Source organism: Heteronotia binoei, chromosome 1 (assembly GCF_032191835.1).
Source record: "Heteronotia binoei isolate CCM8104 ecotype False Entrance Well chromosome 1, APGP_CSIRO_Hbin_v1, whole genome shotgun sequence".
Classification (NCBI taxonomy): domain Eukaryota; kingdom Metazoa; phylum Chordata; class Lepidosauria; order Squamata; family Gekkonidae; genus Heteronotia; species Heteronotia binoei.
In genome coordinates, this window is record NC_083223.1 from 83,126,565 (window position 1) to 83,144,984 (window position 18,420).

At 43.8% G+C, this 18,420-nt stretch overlaps 1 protein-coding gene across 1 annotated transcript in view; it reads right to left on the reverse strand.

The window, feature by feature from the left end:
• Nucleotides 1–663: 663 nt before the first annotated feature.
• Nucleotides 664–18,420, reverse strand: part of GABRR1 (gamma-aminobutyric acid type A receptor subunit rho1) — a 57,539-nt gene continuing 39,782 nt past the window's right edge. Inside the window, exons 6-10 of the mRNA XM_060237009.1 lie at nt 10,738–10,820; nt 9,259–9,399; nt 7,807–7,959; nt 2,915–3,111; nt 664–1,141 (exon numbers count right to left, since the gene is read on the reverse strand). Coding sequence (XP_060092992.1) covers nt 854–1,141; nt 2,915–3,111; nt 7,807–7,959; nt 9,259–9,399; nt 10,738–10,820 — 862 coding nt within the window. The 3' untranslated portion in view covers nt 664–853. The remainder of the gene's footprint in view (nt 1,142–2,914; nt 3,112–7,806; nt 7,960–9,258; nt 9,400–10,737; nt 10,821–18,420) is intronic.

The following is an 18,420-nucleotide window of genomic DNA, read 5'->3' on the forward strand; positions in this document are numbered from 1 at the left end:
CAGTGTAAATATTGTATCTAATGCTAGGCAAATTCCTGAAATCACTATGATGGTGGAAGGCAACTCATGTTGCAGATTTGAAGCTTCTTGTAGGCTACTGATTTTGGTGGTAACTGTAGACTTTATACGGCAAGTGTTCACAGTATGTCTTAGGTTTATGAGGTTACACTGTATTGACGTATCCTTTTATATTATTAACTTTCTCCAAGGGTGATGTTGAAATACCCACAGTGATTAATACAGGGAGTTACATGCAAAAAGTATTGATTTGTATTAGGAGTTTTAAACAAGGACTTCTGTTGTATGTAGACTGGTTTAGTAAAAGTGTACAACATTTGGATTTGTAATCTTATTTACACAAATACTAAAAAATTAGAATATTGTATATATTTACAAATGGAAACAAAATATTTATATGCTTTGTCCATTCAGCTTTGATCTTAATAGTACACAGATGCCAAAATAACTGGTTCACATCAGAGTAGCTCAAAAGATGCCTTGCTTTTATAGCATATCATTACCATTCTGTCCTTTTCATTACATTTGTATTTTAAAACACTGATTCATACCTATTTTTGCGTCTCCCCTCCCCTTTTGTTATAATATGGTTGCTTGTTCTTACAATTTTGGGGGGCAGTGGTTCTTCTAGGGAGTTCCACGGGAGTGCCCATAAAATGAATCGGGTATTGCCATGCTTAATTTTCATGCAACAAGAATAGCAGGTGGGGTTTTTTTTGTCAAAGCATAGAATAATAGTCCACTGACATTTTATTTTGCTTGGTGGACATTAGTTTCATACAGTTAACACATGTACCACGTGGAAACTGGCTAAAAGGAAAAAAACCCCTGTTAATTATGAAAAAATAGACCAGTATATCAGATTAAATAAAATGTATGCTCCAGGAAATATTATTCTAGAATACTTGTCAATGGCATGAGTGTCAATCTTCATGCTGCTATATCTCTGGCTTTTCCTCCTGTTTGAATTTCTTTCTGAACCAAGTGCCAGTTGCACCATCATTCTGTCTTGTTTCTCTCCATTTTCAGATACATACTGTCCTAGTTCATTCACCTCTCCATCACTGTAAGTGCCATCCATCATCATTTGCCTTGGTTGAGGCACAGCACAAGTGCAAGGAAGCTGTAGAGAAAAGGGCAAACAATAGATTTTCTTATAGGAGCAATCTTAATATCTGACTGTTTAAATCAGGAGATCAGCAGGAATGGGTGGAAACACTGGAGTGGATCAGCTTCATTGGTTAAAGAGGCAGGAAAATTTATTTATTTATTTATTTGGTAACTTATATCCCGCCCTTCCCACAAGTGGCTCAGGGCAGCTTACAACAAACAATAAAACAATAAAATCAGAACAAAGTTATTACATTTAAAATCAGACATTTAAAACCTAAAAAACCTTAAAATATTTAACATTAGAACTATACAGTATAATCACAGAAATCTGGCAGCTACATTTATCTAATCAGGCATAGGCTAACCGGAAGAGGGTTGTCTTACAGGCCCTGCGGAACTGAGCAAGATCCCGCAGGGCCCTCACCTCTTCCGGTAGCTGGTTCCACCACATAGGGGCCATTGTAGAAAAGGCCCTGTCTCTAGTTGCCTTGAGACGCACTTCCTTAGGCCCGGGGATGGTGAGCAGATTTTGAGTCCCAGACCTCAGTACTCTCTGGGGAACGTGTGGGGAGAGACAGTCCCTCAGGTAGGCAGGTCCCAGGCCATATAGGGCTTTAAAGGTAATGACCAGCACCTTGTACCGGACTCGGTATATTATTGGAAGCCAGTGCAGAGCCGAAGACCCGGCCGGATGTGCCCCCACCTTGGGAGGCCCAATAGCAGCCGGGCCGCAGCATTCTGCACCAGCTGCAATTTCCGGGTCCGGCACAGGGGCAGCCCCATGTAGAGTGAGAAAGGGGTTTCCTTCTCCCTCCATCTGTGTGATTGTTACTCTATTTGGATCCTGTGACCTGGGAATCAACTTTCCCAGATTTAAAAATGACTGTAGGGAAAGCATGGCCATCTTCTTACTGATACATTACTGGATCCAACCTATACATGTTGAAATGTGTATATACTACAGCGTAAACTAGAGTGGGTTGCAGGAACCATATAACTCTTGGCCCTACTGGCTGCAGATTTGTTTTTGGAAACAATTCAAGGTGCTGGTGTTGACCTTTAGAGCCCTATGGCTTGGGACCGGTATATCTGAAGGACCACCTCGTCTCTTTTGAACCTACACAACTGCTATGGTCATCTGAGCTCTGCTTTTGGAGTTTGCTAAGATTTAGTAGGTGTCAACCTGGGAAAACCAGTCTAAATGATGAGATGCCATCTGTTAATCCTTTTTTCATTTTAAATTTACCACTGTCGTCTTGCAAACAAGTTTATCTTTAAAATGGAGAATGTTCAAATGTGATTTTTCCACTGTAATCTGAAACACACCTGTATCTATCCACACAAGCCAAAGACTTAAGGGCACTTAAATTTCCTTAAGGGGCAGTGATTTCCACTGATTCCCATTATGGATGGCCATTTCACTCTGCGCCATTCCTGGGGGTATGCTGCACGCTTTCCTTGAACAAAATGAGTGGTGGGAGAGAAGAGTGAACAGATGTTGCCCCTTAAGAAAATTTAAGTGCCCCTAGGTCTTTGAAACTAGGGTTGCATATAGGCCAATATAATTTGTTTGCACACCTCTGAACTCTGGTACCTCATTCTACATTTGTAGAGCCAGCCAATGTTAAAAAAGAACCTGTTGTGTGCAAATTTTGTTGTATCAGTTTTCTCATCTGAATGTTTAATTCTAAAGCTTAGCTCCTATTGGTGTTTTTTCTTCTTAATTTAAGATACGCCCATTCTGGCATTTCAGTCACTCAGCATCAGTTGAAATGGAATGTACCTTGTCTCGCAGCTTCCGTTCTTTACGTTCTTGTACTGTAGTCAGGTAGTTCACTGCTGCATACTCCAACACCGAGAGGAAGACAAACACAAAACTGACCCAGAGGTAAATGTCCACAGCTTTGATGTAGGAAACCCGAGGCATGGAGGCATTGACACCCGTGATGATAGTAGACATGGTCAGTACTGTTGTTATCCCTGAGGCATAAAATTATTCATTTTGAAATACTGACTTTGGAAACAAGTCACTATTTTACCCCAAATAATGAGCCAACTTTCTCTTTACTAAAATCACATGCTCAGTTGAAGGAGTGAATTTGAGTCATCTGCAGCCACTAGTTCGTCTTTCTGTAGTGAGCCTGCTGTCTGATTATGGCACATTTTGATCCTGCATTTCAGCACAAAATTGAACTGTATTATCATTAAGTCTTTCAAACTATAGGAGTAAACTGATTCCCCTAGCTTCCATTATTGAGATCTTACAATCTTTCAACGCCAGCACAAGGGCAGCAGCCGAGGAGGAGTGTTTTTGCTGATTGCTCCCTCTCATGCAGACCCCCAAGTTGTGCCTAACCTTGCACTGTTCCTGGGGAACCCCTGAAACTCAAAGGCAGCATTTTCAGGAGATATTAGGGGCTAGAGTAGAAATGGATACCGCAAGCCGAGCACCATTCACATCATAGGATCCAATCTTTTTTTCTGATTATCCCCACATAAGCATGTATTGTTTCTCAGATTATCACTGCATACATGGAATCATAAAGTTGGAAGGGACCGCCACGGTCATCTGCTCATCTGAACAAATTCCGTTCCTTCTGTTCCTCCCTTTGTGTAAGGTGGTGTCAAGCTGCAGCCAAATTATGGCAACCCCAGCAAGGGACTTTCAAGGCAAGTGAGAAGCAGAGGTGGTTTCTCATTGCCTTCCTCAACAGAGCCTTCCCTTGGTGATCGCCCTTTCAGTTATAGATCCTGCTTAGTTTCTGAGATCTGATGAGATCAGAATCATGGGAACCTCCAGGATCATATAGTCCAATCCCCTGCACAATGCAGGAAATTCACAAATATCTCCCCCACCCACCTCCAGTGACCCCTGCTTCATGCCTCTGCATAGCAACCCTAGATTTCCTTAATGTTTTCCATCTAAGTACTAACCAGAGCTGTCCTGCTTAGCTTCTGAGATCAAGGTAGAAATCTGCCATCTATCATGTAGTGCAGGAAAGGACAGCATTACGGGACAATTTTTAGAACAGTTCTTAACATAAGCCTTATTATATGCTTTTCAGCTCTTGATCACCCTGGAAGCTTTTACATTAAGGATAGTATCAAGTTTACAATCTAGAAATACTGCATAGAGAATGCATAAGTAATTCTATAGCTAAATAATATAGTATTCCTTATGTTTTCAAGTTAATGGTAACCAACTGAAAATGGAAATACATTATTAAGAGGTAAATGTGCAGAGGTCTACACTGAGAGCTAGTGTGGTGTAGAAGTTAAAATTTTGGACTAGCATCTGGGAGAATCAGATGCAAAACCCCACTTTTTGATGGAAGTTTGCTGGGATGACCTTGGGACAGTCACAAACTCTCAGTCTAACCTGTTTCACAGGGTTATTGTGAGGTTAAAATGGAGGAAATAATTATATAAGCCACCTTGGATCCTTGTTGGGGAGAAAGCTATGGTATTGAATGAAGCAAATACAACAAATAGTGCAATCTGTTTAGTGTTATAGTGAGCAAACAGTCACATTTACTGCTAATATGTATAATTACCTCCTAGTATGCATAACAGTATTTGCAGCTATAATAATACATATTCTTCCAAACTCTATTATCAATGTAATGTAATTGCTGTCAAAAGTGCAGACACAATTACTATATTTTGATTGTCTTCATCTTCACTTGTTAGTGGAAACTATATTATGTCAGTTATCTCAGTGAAGAGACACTCTTTGCTTGAATTCTTTAAGCACAAAATAGTCCTTTATTGTTGGATGTAGTCAAAAGTCTGAGAACTGGTGCTGTGGTGCTGGGCTATTTGGGGCTTCATTCTGTGGTTTGGATAATACAGAAATCCATCAGAAGAAGTCACTGATAGATGCAGCTCATCCCTTGTTCACTGCCCACTAACAATCCTTTCAAACACCTACAAAAGTTGATTCCTGAATTTGAGACCTCATGGACTAACAGCCATGGCAGGTTGGGGACTACACTGAGGAATGGGATGGGGATGAAATCCTGTTTCTTCTTTCAGCAGAACTGCACTGCCAGAAGATGGGGGGTTTTACCACCTGCTCAGTACAGCTTCCCCAAACTATGAGTCTATTAGTCTACATGGGTCCTGTGTTGACTCCTCAGGTTGGAAAGGACTGCTGAGGGGAAGGAAACAAGGGAAAGATCAGGCAATACTTGCACCCATGGATTTCTGGATCAAACCTAAGTTCACACACAGTGGTAAGGGTCACTATATAAACTCACTAAAATACTAGAGCAATAAATCTTCCCCCATTGTCATGATCTGTGCTGTGCTGAGACAGAGGTAGGGTTGCCAATCCCCAGGTGGGGGCAGGGGATCCCCTGGTTTGGAGGCCCTCCCCCCCACTTCAGGATCATCAGAAAGTGGGGGAAGGGGAAGGAAATGTCTGCTGGGAACTCTAGTATTCCCTATGGAGACCTATTCCCATAGGAAATATTGGGGAATTGATCTGTGGGTATCTGGGGCTCTGGGGGGACTGTTTCTTGAGGTAGAGGCACCAAATTTGCAGGGTAGCACCTGGCACCTCCCCCCAAAATACCCTCCAAGTTTCAAAAATATTGGAGTAGGGGGTCCAATTCTATGAGCCCCAAAAGAAGGTGCCCCTAACCTTCATTATTTCCAGTGGAGGGAAGGCATTTTAAAAGGTGTCCCGTCCCTTGAGATGTAATGGCCAGGACTCCCTTTGGAGTTCCGTTATGCTTGTCACACCCTTGCTCCTGGCTCCACCCCCAAGTCCCCAGATATTTCTTGAATTGGATTTGGCAACCCTAGACAGAGACCTAGTGGGCCTAGAGAGCCTGTGTCTCAGTAGAAAGAGACAGCCTACAATCCCCAGAATGTTTGGCACTGATTTCAGCCAATCAGTGTCCAAGTAGGCTCTGAGGAAAACTGTTTAAAAGCTCTTTCAGGAGACAGATGCTGGTCTTTCCTCCTGAGAGGCCAAGCAGGAAGGATGGCTGCTGTTCAGGAGGAAGACCCTCACTCTGAGGGGGAGAGTGAGCAGGCTGAGGCCTGGGGCCTAACAGACTAGGAACAGTTAAGTTTAGTTGCGTTAGTGGCTTTATGTTTATTTCCCTTCACTCACGTTACTATACTTTTAAAGCACCTTATCTTTCACTTCTCCTTTATTGATTTTCCTGTTTAAAATAAACCTTTTTGTTTGTTACTCTGCTTGGCCAAAGCAAGGGTACTCTGGGCCTTCCCAAGGGACCCTAATTCCAGAATGGTGGCAGCGTCAGGTGGCACCCTCTTCTGGGTCATGACAGCCATCTATTTGGCTTTCCGAGGAATACAGTCATATGTGGTGGGGGCAGTTCTAACCTGGATAGCCCAGGCAAGCCCAGTTTCATCAGATCTTGGAAGCTAAGCACAGTCGGCTGTGGTTAGTACTGGAACAGGAGACTTCCTTGAAATACTCAGTGGGTAGGAATGGGACAGGCTCTATTTAGCCACCTCTCTGAATATCCTCCAGGTCCCCAGAAGATAGGCTTCCCAAATCCCCCGATTTGGAGCCTCCTCCCCCCGCTTGGCAAAAATCCAGAAAGCAGGGGGAATGGCCCTTCCCACGCAGCCTAGAACCCAGCAGCTTCTCCTCTCCCCTTCCCACCGATCCCTGATGCTTCTCCTCCTCCCTTTCCTTCCGTTCTCACCTCCGATCGCTGCAGCTTCTCCTTGCTCCTCCCCTCCCCACCCAGCCCCATCGCAGCAGCCGGAGCTTTCCCAGGCTGCTTCCTGCCCCGCCCCAAAGGACCATGTGCCTTTGCACCTCCGGAGGTGGTGAAAGGCTTCAACTTTCTGTGTCTTTGTTATTGTGAAGAAGCTGGCTGGTGAGTAGAGAGCCAATCCCCTACATCAGATCTGCGAGAAGGGGGGGGGGGGGGTGGAGGAGAGGGAAACATCGTCATTATTCCCTATGTGAAATATTTCTCATAGAGTATAATGGGGAATTGATCTGGAGGTTTCGGGGGCTCTGGGGGAGCTATTTTTTGAGGTAGAGGCACCAAATTTTCCGTATAGTATCTAGTGCCTCTCCCCAAAATACCCTCCAAGTTTCAAAACGATTGGACCAGGGGGTCCAGTTCTATGAGCCCCAAAAGAAGGTGCCCCTATCCTTCATTATTTCCTATGGAAGAAAGCCATTTTAAAAGGTGTGCTGTCCCTTTAAATGTGATGACCAGAACTCCCTTGGAGTTCAATTATGCTTGTCACACCCTTGTTCCTGGCTCCTCCCCCAATGTCTCCTGGCTCCACCCCCAAAGTCTCCTGGCTCCACCCCCAAAGTCCCCAGATATTTCTTGAATTGGACTTGGCAACCCTACCAGAAGGGGTCAGTCACCAGAGGTCAATATGACTTCCAAACACTGACACACACCAGGAAGAAAGGAAGGATGGGAGGGGGGGTGGGACATACTGCCAAAAACGGTACCATGGCTATGCTTTCTGATAAGAAGTGCTCAAAATTTACAACTGGCCTGCACCCTTGTGTGTTTAGCTAACAATCCACTATGAGGTGAAAAGGGTGGAAGAGACAGCCAAAGACATCTCAGTTATAAATGCTTTTCTGACAAATTCCCTTGGATTAGAGGTGCTAACAAATCCAAAGAATAACCATGTACAGCCACATTTATGTTCATTTACCTAAGGGAACTCTTGCAGGCACAGCTCTGCGGTCTATCCAGAAGGACACCCAGGATAGCATGACCATCAGAGTAGCAGGAAAATAGGTCTGGAGCAAGAAGAAGAAGATATGGCGACGTAAAGTGAAGTTAATGTAGAGACGATTGTACCATCCTACAGGAGAAAGAAGAAAAGATCTAACTTCTGAAGTAAACTGCTTGTGATGCTAAAAACAAAGCTGCAGAAACACCATGGAGTAGTCCCCATTTATTTCTAAAAGTCAAGATTATTACATTTTACAGATATTTACAATATTTTTACAATACTGTAAGAAATGGGCAACTTTTCCTCATGGTCATAATATAAACATGCAAACAGCATGAGGGACTTTTGATATTAGTTATTCAGGAATGTGTATCTGTCCTATTCATATTTAAAACAGTACAGTAGTGCCGAGTTCTTTCAAAAGATTGTGTTTAAAGAAGAGATGTGGGAAATGGGGATATTCCAGACTTCTTGATACTGTTTCTTACAGAGCAACTACCTCTGCTCTCTCTGTGACGTACAGAAGGAAAAACACGTGGCAAGTTGTGGAATGTGGCCAGTACTTGTAATGGTTCTCACACCTATAAACCATTAAACTTTATAGTCCACTTTAAAATGAAGTCTCTAACTTGTCCCTTCCTTCCTCAACTGTTCTGTTAAGTGTAACCAACACGCAACTATCAAGAACTTAGAATGCATTAATCAAACCAAAGTAATATTTCATGTGGATATGGCATTAACTACTGAAGATATTAACACAATACCTTTTATCACAAGATGGTCACTTATGAAGTTCACTGGATATCCCAGGACCAGTCTGACACCTAACCAACTCAAGGTTAGTTGTTTGGAAAACTGATATGCCATTTTTATTGGAAGAATAAAATGGGGGAGGGTAGAACTGTTTGCTGCACTGAGGTCTTTGGGGAGAAAGTGAAACTAAAAGGTAATACATAGTTTTTCAAAGACCCCCTTGATCAGACAGTAATCTCCCCGTAAAATTTTTGTATTTTCCAAGAAGCTGATTCATACTTTCATTATCCAAAACACTGGGGTATTTGAGTCTACTCAAAGAGTTCTGTGTAAGAGTAACAGTAAGTAGTACTTCCATTTCTGAAATTTCCATTTCATTTCATTTTTTGTTTTTTAACTGTCTCATGAGAATTATCTATGAATATCCACATGATCAATAGGCTGCTAATAAGCCTGAATCTATCCAAATACACTAGGTGATGGGGTTATGAACTGGCAATTAAACTAATGTCTGGGATTTAGGAGCACAGCTGCTAAGCTTTTGCAGGAAAGAAGTTGGCCAACATCACGCTGTAGCACTCCCTCTAGTCAGTCCAGCGCCCATTTCTCCAGGCAAAGGTGAAATAGATTCTACCTGAAAATGTGAAAAGTGGGTGTTTATCAAAATGTGTTCACCTGTGCTGCTATAGAAGGCAAGTTTGGTAGTAGTGTGAAACTCTTGTATAAGGAACTGGGATAGAGAGATCCTCTCATCTGTTTTTAATGAGTCATTCCCATTCTTCCAATACAGCATGAGATCATCTTCAGTGTAGGCATCTAAAGGGAAGGGAGAACAAGTAATTTCTGGTTTAATTTAAATAAATAGGATGATACTCTGTGCAGTTTAGAAAGTGGTGCTATTTGACTATCATACATGCAAATAATATATTCTAACCAGGAAAGTGTATTTAATTTGGACGGGCAAGGTGTCCATCAGTTATGACACACGCCATTGAATTTCCTGTATAGACAAAATCTCCTATTGAATTATACAGCAGAAAGTAAATGATCCCAAACTGTTGTAATTGCTGTCAGCAACTTGAATCCCAGGGTAAATTTCCACTAATGGATGGAGAAGCCAATCCCCCCTTCCTAGTGCCAACATCCAGCTCCTCCATGCTGTCCCTGAGGAACAACATTCCAGGGATTATCTGGAGCTGGTGGGACAATGGGAGTTCAAAGACAAAGAAATTCTGTTCTACTGACAAATCCCTTTCATCAGCAGATATTTACTGTGGTATTCTGTACAATATTAGGGACTGAGATATGTGGTGGCTATCTCTCACCAGTGTTCCTGATTACTGCTCTGTAAATGTCCTGTGAGTCTGTCTCCCATTATTTCAGCAATTGAAAGCAGGAAATCAGCACAAAGCATCTTTCTACAGGACAAATTTTCTTTATTGCTGTTACACAACAAACATTGCAGTCGTACAAGATTAGAACCTAAGAGATGGTTTGTTGTATTCAGAGTTATTGGCTACACCTGAAACTGGAAGTTACTCTGAATTTTTGAAAAAACTGCTTATTTTAGGTTACTAACTACTTGCTCTAAGCACGGATCCCAAGAGATGGGCAAAGTTCTTGTGTCATTGGGGGCTGCGGACAAGCAAAATGCACTACATTAAAATATAATTTGCTGAAATGAAGGCAGCAACAAGAACATAGACGTTATGACACATTTGAGCACAGTTCTGCACTGTCTCCCTCATGTGCATTCTCTGCATCCATATGTCAAAGATGCTTTTGAGGGAAACAATCCATCACTGCTCTGCTCACTATTGAGCAATAGCACCAGTATTGGACCACCCTGTATGTGGTAGAAAGTACTGTCAAGAGACATTCAGAGGTGGTTTGCCATTGCTTTCCTTTACATAGCAACCCTGGACTTCCTTGGTGGTCTCCCATCCAAGTATGAACCAGGGATGATGCTGTTTAGCTCCTGATGAGATTAAGCTAGTCTGGGTCATTCAGATCAGAGCCCTCTTCAGATTTTTTTTCTTCATCATATAGTTCTGAAAAGCAGTGGAGAAACTTCCAGAACAACGGAAAGCAGCACTTTTTCGAAACTAACTTTGGAACAGTGTGTGTCCTCCTATTTAAATTTTGTTGACTTACAGCTTTCAATTTCCAATGAACATGTTTGGGTATCAAGAGGAAAGCGACTGAAGTCCATATTACACATCGCTGTTACAGTGACCCTAAAAACAAAATAAGCATGTTAGAAATGTCTTCCTATTAAGATGGAAAAAAAAGGAAACAAATGATACAGGTTAAGTGCATGTCAAGTAATCTTCCAAGTTTCTCAGTAAGTTTTTGTATACTTAGGTAAACAAATGGGACTAGTTCTGTTGACAGGGTTGCCAGCTCTGGATTGGGAAATTCCTGGAGATTTGGGGGTGGAGCCTAGGGAGGGCACAGTTTGGGGAGAAGAGGGAGCTCCACAGGGATGTAATACCATAGAGTCCACCCTCCAAAGCTGCCATTTTCTCCAGGGGGGAAATGTAGTCTGGAGATCAGCTGTAATTCTTGGAGAACCCCAGACCCCACACAGAGATTGGCAAGTTTAGGTGTTGAGAGGGTAGCTGGAATCCCACAAACCAAATTTCACATCTGAAATACTAAAGTAATACACCAACCAGAGTATCATGTGGATATCTTTATAGATTTATGACTCATTTCTTTTGTGAGCATTTTGACCAGCAGTACAATGGATGTTACCAAGTGCTGAATTACTTATCCCTCCCTTATATCCATTTAACTGGCATGTACTACACTGAAAACAACTATTTGATTTTCAGCTGCATGGCTTCTTCTGTGTTTATATACATACAAAGAGAGTATTCTTACTACACATCAGAAAAGGACTGTGCCTAGACCTGTAATAAAAGGGCTTTCTCAGTTGTGGCATCAAAACTTTGGAACTCCTTCACCAGGGAGATTTCTCTGTCTCCCTCCCTTGGTGTCATCTACCAATGGGTGAAGACTTCTTGGGGGGCATGGTGGTATACCTCCAATCAGGGCTTTTTCTGAGCAGGAACACGCAGAAATGCAATTCAAGCTGGCTTGGCATAAGGGTGTGTGACCTAATATGCAAATGAGTTCCTGCTGGGCTTTTTCCACAAAAAAAGCCCTGTCCAAAACCACTGTTATTGGCCCTCCTCCCTAGTTCTGGTATTGTTTACTTATGGGCTTTTATTAAATATTTTATCATTCTTAGTGTTGTTTTTAATGGTTCAAACATTTTAATGTTTTATATGCATCACACTGTTCTAAATAAATAAGTAATAACAAATTTCTTGAAAAGCTGCTTAAGACGTTCAGCCCCAGGTTCAAATTGCCATTATGGTATAGGAATGCAGTGGGTGACTTTGGGCCACTCTTTCTCTCTCCACCCAAACTACCACACAGGGGTGATGAAGTATGGGTACCTGCAGCTGCTATGGGTCCCTACTGGGAAGAAGAATGGAGTATAATATCGCAATAAATAAACAGTTATGTCCCTAAACAGTTATATAATCAGTTTGTCTCTACAGTGACCTGCCATGGGGTACAGAGGAACGCTACTGAAGAAGCACAAACTCAGAACTCTCAACTAGTTGCACAGACCTTTGAGACACAATATATTTTCAGTTGGGGTGTTTTTTTCTAAAATACTTTGTGCACAATACAGACAATGTTAAGAACTTTAAAGATATATTGATTTCAAGGGGAGAGTTAAATGTATGCTAAAATCTCTCCTATTGAAATTGAGTGCTTAACTTTGGCCAGGTATTTTTCAGTCTTTAAAATTATTAACAGAGGTCAGTAAGAAATTGCTGCTGTAAAAATTGCCAATAGTGCATGAAATATTCCAGGTACAAGTAGCAGTTTGAATATCAGGCTTAGTGGTTATTCCATTTTTGAGGGCACACTGATCATCAGTTTTGCTTTCTGTCCATATAGCTGTCAAGGAAGCTAACTTGCAGAATGTCCCACGGACCCTCCCCAGTTTATTATAGCTTGTCCATTTGAGGAAATCTTATAAAAAATAAATACCAGCTTCTGCATATGCTGATCTGTCTACAATTGGATTGTTGCATTTCCAGGGGTGTTGCTACCTAGGATGAATCCATTAATTGTTTTTCACTCAATTAAAAAACAATGTGGAGATATTATGCCTGGTCAGCCCTACCATAAAACACGCACAGTATTTGGTAATGTTACATTGCCACCATGAGATGCTACTATGATAATTTAACCACTAACATTTTCAGTGGTGGCCAGCAGACCTCATTTTAGGCAGGAGCTCACAGGAGCAGAGCTCTGGAACCTCTGATTTTTATTGTGCTCTTTCTTTCTAACTCCCCCACCCAAGTACTTGCTTCTGGGCTCCATTGTTCAGCCCCCCTGTGGGAATTTTGTTGAACTCTTAAGATTTGACAAACTTTCTAATATTCTTTTCCACAAAAAATGAGAAAATAACCAAAACATATTGAATTTAAGTTCTGGATTTACATCCCGCAAGCGGGCTCAGAGTGGCTTAGAACAATAAAGTTAAACATATCAGGATTAAAATGATATCATAAAAGCAGGTAATATAAAATCAGAGGTAACACAGTAAACAATAGTTCAGACATAGGCGGCAAAAGATGCTGTGTAGCAGATCTCAGAGCCCAGGAGGGCTCATATGGGGAGAGGCAGTCCTGGAGATATGCACATCCCTGGCCGTAAAGGGTTTTAAAAGTAAGAACCAACACCTTGAAATGGATTCAGTACTTGAGAGGTAGCCAGTGCAGTTAACGCAGCACCAGATGCATCCACACCTGCAGAGGCCTTGATGCCAACAACCAAGCAGCTGCATTCTGCACTCGCTGGAGTTTCCAGAGCAGGATCAAGCGTAGCCCCACATAGAGTTAAAAAAGTCTTATCTGGAGGTGACCATTGTATGAATCACTGTGGCTAGATCATGAGAGGTAAGGTAGGGGACCAACTGTCAGGCCCGCCTCAGATGGAAAAAGACGGCCTTTGCAGTGGCAGCAACCTGGGCCTCCATAGATAAAGAAGCATCCAGGAATACCCCCCAAGTTTTTTACCTCTCTAGACGGTACCAACTGAGTACCATCAAAGAGTAGGAGCCTGATCCCATTCCGCCCCCCACCCCCACCCCCGACCCAGACACAGGACTTCTGTCTTTGATGGATTCAGCTTCAGCCAGCTCTGACACAACCAACCAGCCATGGCTTGCAATGTCTCACCCAGTTCTTCAGGGGCAGAGTCCAGGCGGCTGTTCATAAGCAGATAGAGCTGGGTGTCATCAGCATATTGGTGACACCCAGCTCATATCTTCAGACCATCTGGGCAGGGGGCATGTATAGATATTAAAAAACATTGGGGAAAGGATTGCCTCCTGTGGCACTCCACATTCCAATGAGTACCACTGGGACAATCTCCCCCCCCCCCGAGAGCCGCCCTCAGTCCATGACCATGGAAAAAGGAAGTCAGCCACTGCAAGGCTAATCCCCAAATCCCCATGTCGGTGTGGTGGTGGGCCAACACCTCATGGTCAACCGTATTAAACACTGCTGATAGATCTAAAAGTATCAGCAGTGCCAAACGGCCACGATCCAGTTGTCTCCAGAGACCATCTACGAAGGCAACCAGCACCATATCCATCCCATGGGCAGCGTGAAACCCAGACTGGAAAGTGTTCAGGATGTTAGTTTCCTCCTAGAAAACCTGCTGCGTTGCCACCGCCTTCTCCACTACCTTGCCCAGGAATGGTAAATTCGATACTGGGCAGTGGTTAGTAAGGACCATAGGGTCCAAAGATGATTTCTTCAAAAGAGGGCAAACCACTGCCTCCTTCAAAGCCCCCAGGAATGTCCCTGATAACATGGCTGCGTTATTGATCTCCCGCAGGGGAATCCCAACATCACCGCATTGGCTTTAATCAGTCACAATGGGCAGGGATTGGTTTCACAGACATCAGGGTCTTGTCAGCCTCCTCCTGAGAGGGTGAGCTGAACTGGTCCAAAATGGGACCAAAAGATGGGCAAAGGCCCTTCAGTTCGTGTATTGTATCAAATGTGGCTGGGAGGTCATGGCAGAGCAATGAGATTTTATCTGCAAAATGATTCGCAAAAGCCTCACAGCTGATAGCGAATTCCATAGCATTTGGGATGCCTCGAGTCAAAGAAGTCAAAGACTGAATTAATCTAAATAATTGGGCCAGCACAATTTTTCAGACACAATGGAGGCCACATAGAACTCCTTCTTCATGCCCTTCATAGCCATCTCATAGCTCTTTATGAAGGACCTATAGGAAGCTCTCATAGCCTCAACGCTAACTCTTCACCACATTCTCTCTAGCCATCTCAGCTCTCATTTCATCTGTCTCAGCTCCACGGAGTACCAAGAAGCCAAGTGGTCACGAAGGCGAAGACGGTGACAGAGGGTGATCATGTCAATGGCTTTGGAAAGACAGTTATCTTCCATTAGACCATCTAATGGGCTGCCAGGGGGAACTGGATCCTGCAGGGACCTTTGGAATGCATTAGAATCCATCAGGCTCTGTGGGCGACCATAAATGCACTCGCTGCCTAAACAGGGAGGGCCAGGCACACATAGCCAGGCCTTCAAGGCAAAGTGGTTCAACTCTGGCACCACATCTATGGTAATACGGTCCACCATAATCCCTGAGGCAAAGATAAGATCCAGCACGTGTCCAGCTTGATGTGTGGGAGCCAAAAGACATTGGGAAAGCCCCAATGTCACCATGGATGACACTAGGTCCTTAGCCTGCAAGGAGGCTGCTGTGAGGAAAAGCCCCCTTTTCCGAACATCGTAGTCACCAGCATGGTTGCCAGGGCGCCTGGAGAAGTGAGCTCACACACGTCTGGCCAGAGAGAGTGTGGGCAAAACTATCCAGGAACCTAAAGGGACTTATGTGTACAAGCAGCCACAAGGTATGCAGGCACTCTAACCTGGTACAGAGTGCTTGCTAACACACATGGACGTTTCCCCGTCACCGCATGGGCCAGCCATGGAGAGGAAGAAGCTGCGCCGCCACGGAGCTATCCAGGTGACCGGTTATGCAGTGCTGAACATGGAATCCACCATGTAACGCTAACACCACTCGTAGCCATCTTCCCGCCAGGCTGGACTTCATTCCCTCATAGTGGAAGGCTCACGTACACACCCTATGTCACCTTTAGCCCGCAAGCAACCCGTCTGCCCCATGAATGGATTAACAGCTCAACTGTTGCTCCTTTTTGTCTGGCAAAACCCTGGACAAAGGCTCCTACCCAGAAGATGATGCGATAAGAGGAAGACCATCTCCTGTCCAAACCAAGTCTTTTGTCTTTACCGGGGATACCTAGGTCAATATTTGATTCCCTATTGTCATCTTCCCAGATAAGCCCATTTAATCTTAAGTATTTAGCCATTTCCATTCTTCTTCCCGACTGACACCTTGGAGCCACCCCAGGCCATGTTGCAATCTGGAAGTTCTTCCAGGTATCCAGGATCCAAGCAAGCTCATTGGTCAAGACAGGTATCCAATTAGGTACCACCAAGGAACTCGCCATTGGCTCTGCAAATGTCCAGCCTTCATGGTCATTGCAGAGCCTCCCCTTTCTCCTCCCTGATACCTCCCATTCCCTGAGGGCTCAAGAGAGTCCTTATAACCTGTGGACTAGCTACCCACAGGTGTGCATCTAACAGTATCCCAGTTCCGCTGTCTAGATCCATCCCCAATTCTGGCCACAGTTTTGGGTCCATTTCCCCTGTCCTCTTATGTCGCCATTGGAGCCTTCCTCGAAGACTACGATGGTAAATATTACCCTGTGTGTCTACCCTTATATGTTTCCTTATCCATCTATCTATATTTCTTAGGACTGTGTGAATGTATGATTGTATGTGTATTTTTAATCTTGTATGGAAGACTATATTTTTCTCAATAAATTGTAATTGGTTTTACTAAATTAGAGTCCCATTATTTAAGCATCACTCTCTGGTTGGTTAAATCTTGTATACATTGGTAAAAAGATTCCGAGTGAGCCAGGTGCCCACCTAACTAATTCCCCAACCTCATTTTGAGGGCATTTTGGCTAACACTGCGTCCTCAGTATGGACATTGAAATCTCCCAAGACTAAAAGCCTGGGATACTTCAATGCCCAGGTAGACACCACCTCCATCAGGCCAGGCAGGACATTGGCTGAAGTGTTAGGAGGACGGTACACCAGCCAAATGGCCAAGCTTCCCACATCAGGCAGATAAAACAGACAGATGGAAATCTTCATCACGTCACTGAGGCCACATAGGAGAAAGTACAATGGGCACAAGGTTTTATTATGACAATTATAATTCAAGAAGCATTTCAAGGTAGATGCTCAGCTGATATAATTTAGTACACATTCTGGTGATGTAAGGGGAGTGTGTAATATGCAAATGTGATAATGAGCTCCAGCACCTCTTTTTCTACAAAATGATCCCTGGTGGCCAGTATCCAAGCAGGCATTAACAGACCTGTATGTATATTTAGCATTGTTCCAGTAACAGAATTAGGATAAATATCTTCCAAAAGCAAATATTCTGATTTCTCATGGCATTGTATTGTTTAACAAACTTAGAAATAATTTAAACAATTAAATTAACTTTGATTCTTTTCTATATAAAACAGTCACTGCATGTGTGAGTATTGTGATAAGTGAAACAGGTCATAAACTGTTATAGTGATGTTTGTGCTGTGCATTATGCAAGTGGAAGAAAAGTTTTGGAAGTGCATACTGTTGGAGCAAGAATCTACATAAACCCAGTCTGACAGCTACAGTATGACAGCTGGTGATCTAGCTGCCAGGCTAGGTCACAGTGACCTGATCAGCAGACCGGCTTGAGCCGGCAGAAGCCAAGTGATGCAATCTGCTGAGTCAGCATGGCCAGGATTGGCTGCTTGGACTATATATGATCTGTGTGTGCATCACACAGGTCTCTCCCTGTGAGATGGTGGTTAGGCGAAGCACTTTGTCCGTGGAGGTGATATTGTATAGACTGCACAAGAGAGCACTTGTTGTGTATATATGTTAATACACCTTTTGGCACTAGTTGCACGTGTAAGCCTGATTTTCTTTCCTGAAGCCCTGTGTCGGGCAAGTCATCTCCCTCACTCTGCTACTCCCGCTCCGACAGGGTTATGGGCCCAGGGCGCTTCCGCTGCGCGGAGGAGAGAGTTGAGAGTTGAGCTGACTGTGAGTTTGGAAAGAGCCAGAGGCGAGGAACGCCGGTGAAGGACACAGAAGCACCACCGTTCCCTGTTTGAGAGCCAGAGGGACGTCGGCAGCCAGCTGTGAGGAGGAGTCGGCACGATGGCTCAGCAACAGCTTGGAGTAGCCGTTGAGAAGCTCACCTCAGCCAACTACGCGGTGTGGAGCCTGAGAATGCAACACTACCTCAAGCGTGAAGGGCAATGGCTGTTCGTGAGTAACCCCCCTGCTGACTTATCTCCTGCCGAGACTGTGTTATCGGATAAGGCACTGGCCAACATAGTGCTATCTATAGGAGATGACCAGCTGGTTTATGTGCGAGGGAAGGACACTCCCAAGGCTGCCTGGGACGCGTTGAGTGCGGTGCATGTTAGCACCACTGCTGGTTCCCTCATGGCCTTGACAAGGAGGATGTTCCGCACCGTTATGCCGGCTGGAGGGTGTGTGAAAGATCACATCAAACGGCTAACGGACTGTTTCGTTGAGCTGGAGGCAAGAGGCAAGACTGTAGCTCCAGACGACAGAGTGTACATTTTGCTGTCGTCGTTGCCACCTGAG